We start from the raw sequence: 16,869 nt of genomic DNA, 5'->3' as shown, positions 1-16,869 counted from the left end.
TAAATGAGAGCATTGCATGTGTTGCAAGACTTCTATCATCACCTATTTATCTTGTTGGTCAGTTGTTCTATGCATGAAGAAATCCACAACAGTTTGTAGGAGCTCGTATACATTATAGATTTATCGTACTTAAGAGTCATTCATGTCTACTTATTGATTGGTCAGTTGAATGCTATAAATCACTTTAATTTCATCATTCATAAGGGACTAGTGCTTATTAAATCTTGCTTATATAGGTCACTATATTTAATTGTTGATTGATATGAACGTTACATGTTAAATGTTATCACTTGTATGTGATTTACAATATTATTTAGGGATTTCATACGTCTGTTTGTAAATAATGCATTTCTCTCAATTTCATTGCTTGCAAACAAGTCATGTTGAAAACAACATATCCTTTACTTGCATATTGATATTTAACTAAATGATTTAGATTATTACTTAGCGTTTGTATTTTTAGTGTGATTGTAGATTTATTAGTTTAATATAAATTTCTCTGTGGTTTGATAATATACAAATTCAGTTCCTTATTATTTTTTTTTAATTCATGTGTCATTTTGTTCAAATCAGGTTCCATGCATTCTGAATTTCACAGCTTCCCAGCATCTCTCTCGTTTAGGGGAAATCTCAGGAGTCGGGCCTTCCCACCATGCCAAATAAGGCGTGTATGGTAGGTGGAGTTTGCTAGCAGTGGGCTGTTTTGGGTTGGATTTATAGGCTTGATGAGTGAAGGGAATGGGGTGGTTTGTTGTAGCTGGTTTGGAAGTTGCGGGATGAAGTGGAGAATGGTTGTTGAGGAAGATTGGAGCGCAATAGATAACAACAGTTGGGGGTTTATGGGTTTATATGCAAGAAATATTTGTTGCATAAAATATCTTAATTTAAACCCTAATGATAACCCTTGAGTTGCTATGACTGAAGAAAGAAAATAAAATAAAAATTTTATCTTACGCAAATGATGAAGATATACAATCCATGTGACCCATTAATTGTTTCTTTCTTCCTCGCTTTCAATTCAAGCCACAAAATGAGCATCAAAACCCTTGCTGCCTCATGCAATTTGCAACCTCCCATACATGAACGCCCATCGTTGAACACCCTCGCCTGTGTTCTTGTCCCATCGTAATTTTTGCATTTTGAAAGTGTGGGTCTCCATTAAGTCAAACTAGATGTCACTATCTCTCTTCATTCGAGACGTCCAAAATATATGAGAAATCTAGCTCATGAACTCTTTATGATATTTTATCTCCACACTCATGTGTTTGTGCGGAGTCCTGATTCATAGAATCGTTCGATTTTATGATTATGAACAGTAAAAGCGCAGTTACTGTTCATCACTGCACTTTTCTTGTTCACAATTACAAAACCGAACTGTTTTTTGGGTCCGGCTCCGCACATAACAATCTATTTACATTCACAGCATCCCCTCCCCTTGGCCCATCCGTTTTACGTGATGCCCTAAGATTTCAATTTTGATCAAGATTTCAGCTTCATTTAAAACAACTTTCTTAATATTTTTTTTAAAATATTTTTTAATAAAATTTTAATACTAAAAAAATGCTTTAAAAAACAATAAGAAAACTATCTCAAACAAAATCTTAATTAGGGACCTCAAATGATGGGAAATCAGTTGAGCCAAACTGGATTGTGGAGGGGTTATTATAAGGGTTCTTCCATCAATAACCATATTCAAAATATTAGTAACTAGATTTAAACAATCAATAGCCACTTCTAAGCTACTGTTAACCAAATCACCAGGTTGATTACTTTGCTTAGAGTTTGAATTATTGATTCACTCTTTCAATAATCATGTTCAAAAAATCAATTACTAGATTCAAGCTTCGTTTGAGACCGCTTTCTTACTGTCTTCTAAAACAAATTTTTTTGTTAATAAACAGATTTATATTAAAAATTTGCTTTAAAAAACAATAAAGAAACTATCTCAAATAAAATCGAGCCTCGATTGCATGATTTCCGACTCTAAAATTTTAAATGCTAGATCAACAAGCCAATGACCTTGCTTTAATTTTGAATAGTTGAATCTATCATTTAAATTACCATATTCAAGATATCAATAATTAAATTGAACTGTGTAATTCTTAGTTCTAACATTCTGTTAATCATATCTCCAGTTCAGTGGATCATGCTCAATTCTCGAATAACCAAAATTTTCATTTCAACAATCATATTCAAAGGAGAGCTAGATTCAACCTGATGGTAGGAAGCAAAGGTGGCATCAAGTAGTCTAGCCAGTTCTAGAACAACTAAGGCTTTCTTTGGGACAACTTCTTATAGCTTTTTAAAGCAGCTTTTTAATATAAAAATTTTTAATTTAAGACATTTTTGTATTACGAAATTGCTTTAAAAAATAGTAAAAAAGCTGTCACAAATATAGCCAGAGAGAGAGATTGGAAAAGGTTCAATAGATAGCCCGAATTTTTCTCTAGTAACAACATAGTGTAGGCAGGAAATACAACCAAAAACGAAATATAAAATGTGAGGAGTCAGAAAGCAATGATAAAATTTAATAAAAGCTAATGATAGGGCCAAGTGAACTCGCGGACTTTTAGATAATTTCCCTTTAAAAAAAAAAGTGATGCCCATATCACAGCCATACTAAAAAATTTGAAAAATAAAGAAAATGTCAATAGCATATATATGTAAATCTCCCACAACAATCATTAGTCCTTCTCGCCTCATTTCATAAGGAGAAATTATTCTGTGCAGATGTCGAACGTAGCTCTATATTCGGAGACAAACCAAAATGAGTTACATTAGCAATACCGAGCGCGGTACCGAGATGTAGTACCAAGCGGTACCGAGCCGTCGTACCAATGTAAATCATTCTGATTGGTCTCCGAATGATGTTCAGCGCTCGCACAAAATAATTTCATCTTCATTAGACCGTTTGGATCAAACAAATGATCAACAAACTAAGCGGCGGTGCTAACAATGTGAAACTGACCAGTTCAACATCATCAACTCTTTGTATTTACTACTTTCTCAATACTGTAAAATTTGTGGTGCAATTCACACATCCCAACAAACATGGAAAATATTATAGAAAAAAATGCACGACAGTTCAAGTTAAATATTTACATGATAAAAGCACTCTCAGCATACCACCCCGAGTACTTATAAGAAACGTACAAATAATCACTATATAAGATAATGCCTCTAGCGGGACCATGCCCGAGGAGGCCCTCCATTAGCATGCATATTCAGCTCATCAAGCAAAGCATTGAAGTCTAGAGGCTTACCTGTCTCTGCCATCAGGTCCACAACGTTAACCACCTGATCTCTTGAATAACCCATAATAATGGCATTTTCAATAATCTCTCCATAGGGGTGATTGCGCATCATCTGTGAAGCTGGTGTGCTTAAATTTGTGTGGTAGCTCTGTTGATGAGAAGCTCTGTCTCCATCAATAGCAAATACTGGATTATAGCCCTGCATATTCGACTGAGGTGGATACGGGTTGGCTCCGATATGACTGCTCTTAGCATGCGGTGGCGGCAGTGGCGGGTGCCGCTGCATGTTATGCGGAGGTGGTGGATGGGAAATGCTGCTGCCTGTAACTCCATATCCGACTGATTGTGGAAAAGACGAGTATGGAGCGGGCGGGGGCATGCTGCTGCTTTGGAATGATTCAGTAATGGCAGGTTGATAAGGAGTATATGGGGGATAGGTGGGTGGAGTTTGTGGCTTTAGAACTTGGCTAGGTGAAGAAGGTTGTTGAGGTGGCGCTGGTTGAGACCATTGCTGCTGGTATTGAGAGAATGTCGGTTGCTGCGGTGGTGGTGCTCGGTGAGAGAGATTTTGCATTTGAGCTCTTTGCGGCACATATAGCTCAGATTGCAGGTGCTGGATATGCTGCGCTTGAGGTACAGACAGAGGTGGGGGTGGAGGTTCGTGGTGCTGTGTGTAGTATACACTTGTTTGATTTAGAATGTGTCGATCTTGTGGAGGTGCAGGCTGCTGCAAAGGAAGCTCTTTGTGGGGTAGGTTTTGATCAGCAGCTTTAATGGGGTGTGTTGAGGATATTTGGTTCGGAAGAGCAAGAGTTAACTGCAGGTTTGCCACGTCTTTGTTATCATTTTGAGGTTTGGTGTCAGAAGTTCCTGCAGTAATATCCTTATTGGTTCTCTGGGAAAGGCTTAAATTGCCAGTTTCCTTCTGAGAGAGATGAAATTTGGTCAGCTCCTTCTGGGCATCGGCAAGTTCTTGCTTGTCCCTGATAATCTGTACAGATCTTTGAACCTGGAAAACAAAGAAGATTCATCTCTGAGATAGCACCTTTGCTAAAAGATCTGCCTGGTTAAAGAGGATTGATTCATAGTTAATACTCCCAAAGAACTTCTCAATAATAGAAACCTTTGTTTGATGAGTTCAGGTTTATAGCCTTCTCCTTTTTTATTTAGGTCCTTGTGTGTTCAAGTGCTAGGGGTGAAGTTGCAGGGTAGAATGACAGGAAAAGGAGTTTGGTTAAGTTCATAAAGAACATATAATTAAAGGCCATAAACTTAGGATATGTGTGGCTTTCTTTGACACCAGCTTTTACTGCAACGCAAAACACATACTCAAGTTATATATATAAACATACTCAAGTTAGATTTTTATTTTCAGAAAAACAACACATGTTTTACAACAACAATAACAACATCAAGCCTTTGTCCCACTACGTGGGGTCGGCTACATTAATCATTTTTTCTCCATTGTGTCATGTTAAAAGTCAAATTCTCATTTAAATCTAATAAAGAAAGTCATTTCTAATATTTTCTAACCAAGTCTTTTTAGGTCTACCTCTACATTTCTTAACATAATTCAAATCTAAAACCTCTACTTTTCTGATCGGATCATCAGAAGCCTGCCGTTTTATGTGACCAAACCATCTAAGGTGACTCTCTAATCTTATTTTACACTGGAGCTACTCCAACCTTTTCATGTATATGCTCATTTCGTATCCTATCTCTAAGGGTAAAGCCACTCATCGACTTGAGCATCCTCATATCTACAACACTTAACTTAGTATTATACTTCTCTTTTAATAGCCAACATTCGGCACCATAAAGTTTTGCAAGTTTCCCTTAAGTTTGAGGGGGACATTTCTATCGCACAACAAGCCCGATGCATTCCTCCACTTCAACCATCCAACTTGAATTCTGCTGATAATATCCCCACCTATTTCACCATCACTATGAACAATAGATCCAAGATATCTAAAACGTGTACTCTTATTAATGACTTTATCATCCAAAGTCACAAACCCCTCACTAGGTCAATTACTACTAAAATTACACTCCATATATTCAGTTTTAGATCTAGTCAAGCGAAAACCTTTAAACTCTAAGGTTGACCTCCATAATTCAAGTTTACCTTCAACTCCCTCTCTAGTCTTATCAACAAGAAGAATATCATCAACAAAAAGCATACACCAAAGTAAATCCTCTTGCAAATGTTTAGTGAGAACATCCATGACTATTATCTTTTTATCATATAAAAGCATACACCAAATTTATCTTCACACATATTTTACCATATAAAAAACCTTACCAAGATGTTTAATTTCTCATGCAATTCTAATTGGAACTTGGAGCTTAGGAATGACTAAGAACTTGATCACACCTAGAGAATAGCCTTAATATAAGATTTCAACTACCATAATCATTATACGTCCTGTTATTGTGCCTAGCTCCGGTTTAAGTTTCAAGTGGCTCCGGGACCTTCGCTTATCAGTAAAACTCAGTAAGTAGAACATCTTAAGGCCTAGGATTTTTAATGAATAAATAATATACAAAATAATACTCAATTAAATGAGAAGATATGTGAAGTTTGCTTTTTATCCATGAGGCGTGTGGGTACATCAAAAGCCTTTTGTCTCTGTTGAATATGATAGGTATCTAACACGAATTTGATATGCTAAAAATTGTATTGAATGCGTTTTATTCTAAAATTAGGGTCAAACACTGTTGACATATGTTGTCATGGACAGGACATTCTTAATCTATTTTTAGTTCAATAAATTTTTTATTTAGGTTGGACTATCAATGGGTGTCCAAATGCCGAGTTTGTCAAGTCCAATTAATGCTACATCAATGTCTTCATACTTTTTGAAATTATATTGAACATTATATACTCTTTTTTGAGTTTTTGATATTTTGTATAGATTGTGCAATATTAAATCATGCCTAATAATTAATGCTAATGTTGGTGTGTTATTGGAGGTAGGTATACTTGATAAAATATTGAATTGCAATCATAATTAAACCAATTTCAGTTTTTCTTCTGTTGAACCTTAAGCTTTATATTTTTTGCTAGAAAATATTGACAGTAAGTGCTTCGATTATGTATTTTATATTAATAATCTATTAAAAGAATATGTAGTTGATGACGTGTTGTGTGATATTTTTTACAGATATAAAAAGATTCAATGAAAAAATGTATCACCTAATGAAACCAGCCATGAAACAGAACCATGAAAATTACAAAAATTTAGACATCACACGTATAAATGAAGCTAAATATATATGAAATCTAAAATTTTGCAAATTGCATTATCAATTTAACATCAAATAAAAGAAATAAGAGGATATAAAGGAAAGTAATAAACCATATTCCAAGCCTATCACTTGAACAAAGAGATCGTCTATTTGATATGCTTCAAGTTTTACACTTGATCACGAATTGAAATACTGGAAGAATGAAGAAAACTTCACATCCACAAAACAGAAATTTTATTCAAGCCAAAGTTGTTTTTGCATGACTTAGAACACCCTTATTTATAAACTCTTACACTACATAAAATTGGTAGACAAAGAAATTAAGTTATAGAAATTCAATGGCTAAAAAAATCAAAGGCCAAGTATACATCACAAGCACAGCGGAATAATATGCTACACTCCCAACGACGCTTTAGTCCTGTGTTAAGTTGTTGAATGATATAATCCTAGTAGATTACTATAATTCTTGATAAGAGTAATTAGTAGATTGCTGAAGCCCCCAAAAAATAAAGTCTTATTAAGATAATCACTTGATAAATGCATCATTTCTTGCTTGAAAATATTTGGCTGTGATAAATTGTTTATCAGATATCCATCTAACATACTTGGGGCATAATTGTTGGCGATCCTACAAAGTGACAAATGAGACATCAAATGAAAATCTATCTTTTTATGTAACATATATTGATATCCACCAATTTTAATCTAAACTATCTCATTATAAAAAATAACTGAAGGAAATAGATAGATCTGATAAGATAAGAGCTATTGATAAGCAGATGCAGCAATAAAAATGTCGGCTTAGCTCCATGTGCATTGCGCCACTAGTTTTCATTACAGCAGTTTTCTTTATTTTTAACCGTTGGATATCTGCACTTAAATCTGGGCCTTTCCTTGCTAACAAACTCTGAGAATATATACTAAACTCCTGTAGCATTTCACGCTAAGAAAGATGAAGAACATTTCTCTGTTATCTCTGTTCTTTGCTAGTCTCATTTGTTTCTAGTTTTTGCTTCCTCTGTTTTGCAGGATTCTAACATGGTATCAGAGCTTTCAGGATAATATTTTCCTACTATGGCGGATTCATCTTCTTCCTCCGCTACTCTTCATACTCACACCACCGACAGTGATGTCACTATACCACCTAAGCTTAAGTTCTTTATGTCCACAGTTAAAACCTTAGTTAACGTCCAGCTTTCTACGGAAAACTATCCAGTTGGAAGGCTCAAATCTTCAAGTTGTTCTCAGCTAATGGTTTTGAATCCTATCTCACTAGTTCGGCTACTAAACCTTCCAAACAAGTGAAGAATTCGGATGGCAGTTTCTCTCCCAACCCTCTGTTTCACTCCTAGTTTTTAATTGATCAAAATCTTGTTGCTGCCATTTATTCTACAATATGTCCCTCCCTGTTGTTTTATTTCGTGAGAGAGGCGGTGGGTAAGTCGGCAACTGAGCGGCTGTGTCGTTTGGGTATGTCGGTAGGGATGAACGGTTACAGTCAACAATAATTGTCATGAGATTTGGATTACCATTGAGCGTCTCCTTCAATCTTCGAATATATCAAGTCTACAACAGTTGAAAAATGAATTGCATCAAATCCAAATGAAAGACCTACCAATGGTTCAATACCTGTTGGCTATCAAGCAGAAAATTGATGTTATTACAGCTGTCGGTTCCTCTATTGACACTGAAGACATAATACTCTACACGCTCAATGGATTGCCACCGACATATCAAGCATTCAAGATTGTCATTTGTACTCAATTACAACCGATCAATCTTGATGACTTCTATTCGTTTTTATGTAGTGAGGAGCTTAACATTGCCACTGAAACAGCTCTAGCCACTTATACTCCACCCTCCTCAGATAGTCCTTTGCTCTAGCCACCACTAGAGGATGATCACGTGATCGAGGATACTATCAGTTTCCTGGTCATGGTCAGTCTCCCTCTTCCTGACGAGGTCGCGGGCGCTCTGACTTTGGTTTTGGCCGATCAACAAATACTTCTGCTTGTGGTGGTCGACCACCTAGATCCTCCATTGAATGCCAGATTTGTGGTAAATCTGGTCATTCTGCCATAAATTGCTTGTATCGACATGATACCTCGTATTAGTCATTGCCCCAAGCATATCTGGCAACTGAAAATCAAACCTCTGCTAATTGTTTTTTTTATTCTGGAGCTAGCAATCATCTTACATCTGATGCTTCTCAACTTCAGTAGGTTCAACTGTACTCAGGTGGATCTCAAGTTCAGTTGAAAATGGACAGCTTCTACCCATTGCTCACACCGGACAAGGGCTTCTTCCAACACCCTCTCGTGAGCTACATTTATCCAAAAATTTTCATGTCCCACACTTATCCCATAATCTTCTTTCTATTCATAAACTAACTAAAGATAATCCTTGTTTTGTCTGTTTTGATTCTAATGATTATGACATAAAGGATTCTCAGACCAACCGGATTCTCCTCAGAGGGCCCAGTCAACAAGGACTCTACCTTATTAGCTCCTCTACACTGCTTTCTAAGTCGTCCACCACAGCTTCCATCGCTGCTCTCAATGCCACCTATGTCTCTTCTACACTCTAGCATCAACGTTTGGGTCATCCTTCTACCGCTACTCAATATTTTCTTTCCAAAGAAATGCAAATCAGCAAACCATCTTCTTCTTTGTCTCATTGTTCAGCTTGTTCTCATGCTAAATGTACTCGGCTTTCTTTTCTTTTATCTTCTATTAGGACTACTCCATGTCTAGAGCTAATTCACACTGATTTATGGGGTCCATCCCCAATTTTGTCAAAGCAATCATATAAATATTATCTCTTGTTTGTTGATGATTTTAGTCGCTATACTTGGATTTATCCGTTATATAATAAATCTGAAATGTTATCTAAATTTATGCATTTTAAATCCTTGGTTGAGAGGCAATTTCAGAAATCAATCAAAATACTATGCTCAAATTGAGGTGGTGAATATGTTAATAACCTTTTTACGGCGACATTGCTCAAATTTGGCATTATCCATCAAACTACCTGTCCCTATACCCCTCAACAAAACAGCGTTTCTGAGCGTAAACACCGCCACTTACTTAAAACCATTCGAACTCATCTATTTCATGCTAATGTTCCTACAAAATGGTGGTTTGATACTCTTGAAATAGCGGTGTATCTTATCAACCGCTTACCATCCCCACTTCTCCAAAATAAGTCCCCTTATGAATGGTTATATAATCAACCACCACTCTACTTTCATTTACGCACCTTTGGCTACTTATGTTATCCGTGGTTACCAACCAAACTCTCTCATAAACTAGCACCTCACTCAATTCCTTGTGTGTTTCTAGGATATGCCTCTCATGCCAAAGGATATAAATGTCTTCACGTACCTACTGGCCACTTATATCTTTCTCGTCATATAACCTTTCATGAATCAGATTTCCTTTTTCACAATATACTTTCCCCACCAGCTCCTCATTCTTCTCCTATACATGTTCTACCATCTACACTTGTTCATGTTTCTACTATCTCTCCAATAAGTCCTAAATCTACTCCACCTATTATAATGCCATCAGCTCCCGAATTCTCTTCCACTATACCTGCTGCTTCACCAAATATCTCTACGCCTAATTCTATCCCATGAGATTCATCACTACCTCCAATTTCCATACAGCCCAGTCTTCCTTCCCAACATCCCATGGTCAGAAGGCTCAAGACCGGAAAACTTAAACCAACTAAAATTTTCGACCTCCAACATTCTATCACTACTCCCACTCCCATACTTATAATCAAGTTGTTCAATCTCCAATTTGGCGTGAGGCTATAAGAATAGAATTTGACGCATTACATAAACAAGGTACATGGGTTTTAGTACCTCCTCCAAATCAAAATATATTGGGGTGTAAATGGATCTTTAAAACCAAACTGAACTCTGATGGCACATTTGCTCGACATAAAGCTCGTGTAATCGCTAAATGATTTAATCAATAATTTGGTTTAGATTTTCATGACACTTTCAGCCCAGTAGCAAAATTTTCAACCATTCGCATTCTTCTTACACTTGTTGTCTCTTACAATTGGACTGTCTTACAATTGGATATTTCGAATGTGTTTTTGCATGGCCAACTTGATGAATTTGTTTATATGAAACAACCTAAAGGTTTTGTGGATCCTCAACAGCCGAATCATGTTTGTCTACTTAAGAAGGCTATATATGGACTTAAATAAGTTCATCGGCAATGGTTTGCTACTTTCTCCTCATATCTCATTGACTATGGCTTTGTGAATAGCACAGCTGACCCATCTCTTCTCTTGTATCGCCAAGGGGCTGTTCACATGTACATACTTGTTTATGTCGATGACATCTTACTTACAGGATCCGATAAATCTTCAATCACCAAGCTTTTGGCTGCTCTTCACAACAGATTTAATATGTGTAATCTTGGACCGGTATCCTTCTTTCTTATAGCTTGCAGGTCACACACCAACATCATGGTCTACATTTAAATCAATCCAAATATGCTGCAGATCTTCTTAACCGTGCGGGTATGTCTGAATCCCGACCAGCCAGCACTCCTTTACCACTTAAAATTGCAATTTCACCTGCATCTTCTATTCCATTTTCTCAACCGGATCTATACCGCCAATTAGTTGGTTCTCTGCATCATTTAACCTTAACACGTCCCGACATTATGTTTGCTGTTAACATCATGTGTCAGCACATGCATCACCCTCAGCTCTTTCATTTTCAACTGCTCAAACGGGTTCTCATATATATTAAAGGCACTATACAATATGGGTTGCCCATTCTACGATCCTCATTGCAACTCACCGCCTTTTCAGACTCTGATTGGGCTTCAGACTCTTCTGATCGTAAATCTATTATTGGTTATTGTGTCTTCTTAGATAAGACCTTAATACCTTGGATTGTTAAGAAACAAACAACTGTTGCTCGTTCTTCCACCGAGGCAGAGTATCGAGCCCTCGCTACAACAACTTGTGATATCATCTGGCTTCAACGTTTGCTCAAGGAATTTGGCCTTTGTTCTTATCCAACAAAGCTCTTTTGTGACAATGTGTCTGCACTTGCATTGGCTAACAATCCGGTTTTTCATGCTCGTACAAAGCATATCGAAATAGATTGTCACTTTATTCGTGACTGCATCAAATGGCAACATATATCAGTTCATCACATTACTTCTCAGGATCAACCGAATGATCTCTTCACCAAGTCTCATACTTCTCTTCGGTTCACTCAGCTTCGTTCCAAGCTAACTATTCATCAAACCATAGTTAGCTTGCGGGGGGATGATAACATAAAAGGAATTGATAAGCAGATGCAGCAATAGAAATGTCGGCTTACTGCTCCATGTGCACTACGCCACTAGTTTTCATTACAACAGTTTTCTTTATTTTTAACCGTTGGATATCTGCACTTAAATATGGGCCTTTCCTTGCTAACAAACTCTGAGAATATATACTGAACTTCTGTAACATTTCACGCTAAGGAAGATGAAGAACATTTCTTTGTTATCTCTGTTCTTTGCTTTTCCCATTTGTTTCTAGTTTCTGCATCCTCTGTTTTGCAGGATTCTAACAAGATCAATATGTATTAGGCTTACGCATTCAGTTGGTTTAGATGGATTGATTGATTTATTTGTTAAGCAATTAAACTGAACCAAAATTAAATCGACCAAACAATAGGTAGAACCAAATTGCAATATAGTTTGGTTTTAGCTCAACCAAATTTTAAAATCCTAAAGGGATGTGCACTCGATTAATTTGGATGGATTGGTTGATGGATTTGGTAAAATAATTTAACCAAATCAAAATATAGATAGAACCAAATTTTAGAATAATAATAATAATTTTTGTTTCATTAAGTTAAAGAATATTTTGATTTTTTGAGTTGACCAATTTTTTTAAACCAAACCAACAATCAAAATACAAATAATTGTTATTTCAAAACTAAAAGCCGAGCCATCATTAAAAAAACCAAATGAAACCAACTAAATATGTTTGGTTTGGTTCGGTTTTTTGGTTTAAATAAACTAATGCACACCCCTAGTACTAATAATCTTAAAATGAAAATATCTTGTTAAGGATGTGAACTTAGAACAGAATGCAAGAAGAGAAGAATTCAAGGCATTACAGTATAAACTAAAATATAATACATTAAAATCTAAACTAATACTAAGATTTTCTAGATATCTAATTTAGACACATTACTCCAATCCTTCTTGTACTTCTTGGAAGTTCTTGGCTGGAATATTTCAGCATTTAAAAGATCAATACTTTGACACTTTCTTTGAACTCAATATATCTTCTATTAACATCAACTTTAGATTATCAATTTTTATTTTTATGGTTAATTGCAAGCTTATAATGCATATAAGTAAAAAAGCTAAATAACAGTCAGCTCTTCCTATGGAAACGAAGCCATGGGTAAATTGTCGTAGCTCTCTTAAGGAAATAAAACTAAATAATATAATATTACAAACCATAACATAAAAAATTAAATTAAATTAAATAATAGTCTAACCTAAATCACAACAGCTCTCCTCATTGAATCGCCCATAGATTTTCCATGATGTCGGCGCTCTACTCAATGGTCGTGAGTTCACTCCCACCCTATGTCTTTCCCCTCTTCTACCTCTCTCCTCTGTACTCTCTCTCTCTCTCTTCTATGATCTCCTCTCACTAATTATCTTTCTCTTTCTCTATCTTACCAAATCACATAGATATCATAACCTTACCGCCGATAAACTCCTCAACTTTCCCTTAGCGCCAACCCTCACCGCAGATAAACTCAATTGAATCGGTTAATTTCAAACATTCAAAATGACACTCAAACATCCATGAAATTCAAAACTCCAAGAGCTACCAAAATTCAAGATATTTGAAATCGAAATTCAACCATCAAATGCTTAAAGAAAAACTCATCCACCCCCTACAACAGTTTGCAGAGATAGACAATTTGAAAACAACTTCAACTCACCAAGAGTTTATCTGGTCGAGAATATCACTAGCATTCATTCTCAAACAGTCTCTTGTCAGTAAGGACATAGCACGTGTCCTCTAACCGGCAGTTTTGCCGCCAAATATCACTGTAGGTAAACGGTTATGACAAGGGCCATCTGAACCGGGTGGTTTGCCGTCAAATGGCACAACTAAATTATACTCCTCAATGGCACTAAATCCTTGAGATATATATCAATAGGATATAATCGACAGGGCACAAAGCCCTCTGTTAACTAAGGTGGATTAAGATTTATCCCCTTCAACAAATACTCACCTAGGTCTACAAAGTATCCTTAGACGAAGCAACCTATGACTGTTGATAAGGATCCTTCTATCAAATTGGGTCGACTACTCCTTTGACTAAGTAGACCAGGGACCATAATGGTCTGGGACGATGGAACTATGTGATCTTGATCGGGTTCATCATTCATTCCACCACCAACCACTTTAAGTGCAAGGTGGTGCATTTTTTTATTTTAAATATCAAATTTTCAAATCCCAAACCCATATTGCTACTATATGCCAGATACATGCTGCATATATGATTGATTGTTTCAACTCGGGCTCCCAAGTTTATAATTTTGATCATAATAAATATTATTGATTATCTCTTTAGTTCTCCTAGTATTTGTAGTGCATATCTGTTTGTGTGTTGACTAACATTTCAAGTACAACATACACGGTTCTTTGAAGATTCAAGGCTAAAGATTGAGTATAATAGGTTATGCTAAAAGAGTCAGTAATTTTTAATTTCTCGAGTCAAGTCTTCTAAAAGTATATATTAGTCTTGTGATCGTGCACAAACACACAAGGAGAGCAAAAATATTTTTAAATATTTTAATTTTTTTGTACATCGTACTATATGATATGAATTGTACTGTACGATCTGGTGTTATAGAAATTATTTAAAATATTAATATTTTTTTAAAAAATATTTTTTAAATATAACTAATCGTACAGTACGAACACTACATTGTATTGAATGATCTGGTATGATTAGAAATCTTGATATTTATAAAATTAGTCAAATTTTTTAATTTGAAAAGTTGTTCTATTCGTATTTTATGAATCTAATTGTATTGTACGATGTTTAAAATATTTTTTAATTTAATCATGTGATTAATCAATCGAATCAGCTTAATTTTGATTTTTTTTTCATCGTACTACACGAACTGGATCATACTGTATGATCAATTTTTTTCAACCCATGATTCGTCCTGGACGAACTGCATTTCATTTGATCTAATCGTACTGTACGATTGGTCATTTGTACTGATGATCATACAACACTAATAGGCAAATTGAATTGTTCGTATTGGTGATTGTACAGTACTAATAGGTCAAATTCCGTAAAACATACTGGACAATCCTGCAATCATATTGTATGATGTTTACGGCTGAATTGAATTTTTAGAGTTTTTTGAAGCCCTCTATTTAAGCTTTTTCATAAGATTTTGTGAGTGCCTTTGGCATACATCGAGTCTTCGTTCTTCTAGATAAAATTTGAAGAGAGAGCCTTGAGATGGAGAGAAAATATGGAGTTTGAGAGGGAGAAGATCCTTGTGGGTTTCAAGGGAGTGTGGAGGGGGTTTCACACAGTTGCTTTGGCAAGCTTGCACCTTAGTACCATCATATTCAAGTTTTGTCTTGAGGAAAATTTTGGGAAGAAGAAGATCTCTTTGGTGTTAAAGGACCCGACTATTTCGCCGCATCGGGGAAGGTGAAAGTCATTCCATGTTCTCTTGCCTCACCGGAAAGGTGAAAAGGAGTTAAGATTCTCTGCCTCACCAAAAGGCTGAAAAGGAGTTTGGGTTCTCTATCTCACCAAGAGGGTGAAAAAGAGTCAATGTTCTCTACCTGTGAAAGGAGTACAGTCCTCCACACAGGGTTGGAGGAAGAGAGTTTGTAAGAGCTTCTCCGCCTAGCTGTGAGGGCTAAAGGAGAGACACTATAGGGATAGTGCAATACTCAAGGAGGGCTCCGGTGAGGGACGTAGGTTATGGTTTGATCGAACCACCATTATAAAATTTGGTGTGTTCTTTTTAATTTTATTTTCTGCGCTTTACTTTTTACATTTTATTTGTTATTATAATTGCTTGGTTGAAAATCTGTGATTAGATTATAATCACTATCTTTGTAACATTTGATAAGTGTATTAGCTTCCACATTAAGTGATAGTATTGCTTTCATCTTAGTGTGCATTAGGGAAAGTTCATTGAGGTCTTACAACTTCCTCGAACTTTCAAGTGATATCACAGCGGTACTCAAAAATAGAGTTTTAAAAAACTTTTTAAAAAACAATCAATGGCTAACTTTGGAAATCATAATATTGTGGAAGGTTATTCAATCACGTGACCACATTTATTTGAAAATATCTATGTTGTTTTTTGGAAAATTCACATGTCTACTTTCTTGCAATCAATTAATTATCGAACGTGACATATGATTCAATTGATTATTTTGTACCGTCACGTGTTGTAGATGGAGTCAAAACTGATATTCAGTTTACTCAATTGAGTAGAATAAAACAAATCAATGCTCAATTGAATGCTAAATGCTTGAATTATCTTTTTATGCTTTAAATTTTGAATATTGCATAAGAATCTTTACATGTACTACTGGCAAGAAAATTTGAAATAAATTATGCATTACATACGAAGGTACTAGTAAAGTTAAGCAAATCAAGTTAAACATTTTACTGCATGCCTTGAACTTTTCAGCATGAAATCTTATGAGACTATCTCACACATGTATGCTAGATTTACTCAAATAATAACATCTTTGCATGCCTTAGGTAGAGAAACTTTAAACTTTGAAAAGGTTAACAAAATTATATGTTCTCTACATGATAAATTTAATGTCAAAGTCACGGCTATATATGAATCAAAAGATTTGAATGTTTATTCTATTGACAATCTAATTAGCTCACTCATTGCCTACGAGCAAACTGTGAGTCAAAGACTTTTGGATGCAAGTGATGAGAAGACTATAGTGTTAAAGGCAAAAGACACATGAAAATGGCATAGGAAATGATGAGACACTACGGGAAAACACGCGATTACCGTCGGATTTTTCCGGCGGAAAATTGTGCGTCGGTAATAACGGCGCAGTCAACGGCGGAATTGTTCGACGTAAATCTTGCGATGACCTTTCCGGCGCAAAATATGCCGAAAATTTACCGACGCCGGTTCCGCCGGCCAATCCGACGGTATATGAATGTTTGAACCATTTCCGTCGCACGTTACGGCGGAATATTTCCGGCGTACGTTACTGGCGGACATTGCGCCGGCATATTTAAACTCAACAAAATCTTACCGACGTATAAGGCGTCGGAAATGATACCGTGTCACCA

At 36.0% G+C, this 16,869-nt stretch overlaps 1 protein-coding gene across 1 annotated transcript in view; it reads right to left on the bottom strand.

Annotated features, from left to right (window-relative positions):
* Positions 1-2,971: 2,971 nt before the first annotated feature.
* The window catches only part of LOC110115713 (transcriptional regulator DEF1), a 34,716-nt gene continuing 20,818 nt past the window's right edge, over positions 2,972-16,869 (bottom strand). Inside the window, exon 3 of the mRNA XM_020849031.2 lies at positions 2,972-4,263. Within this exon, the coding sequence (XP_020704690.1) occupies positions 3,181-4,263 (1,083 nt within the window). The 3' untranslated portion in view covers positions 2,972-3,180. The remainder of the gene's footprint in view (positions 4,264-16,869) is intronic.

Source organism: Dendrobium catenatum, unplaced genomic scaffold (assembly GCF_001605985.2).
Source record: "Dendrobium catenatum unplaced genomic scaffold, ASM160598v2 fragScaff_scaffold_1260, whole genome shotgun sequence".
NCBI lineage: Eukaryota > Viridiplantae > Streptophyta > Magnoliopsida > Asparagales > Orchidaceae > Dendrobium > Dendrobium catenatum.
This window is presented reverse-complemented; position numbering and strand designations above follow the sequence as displayed.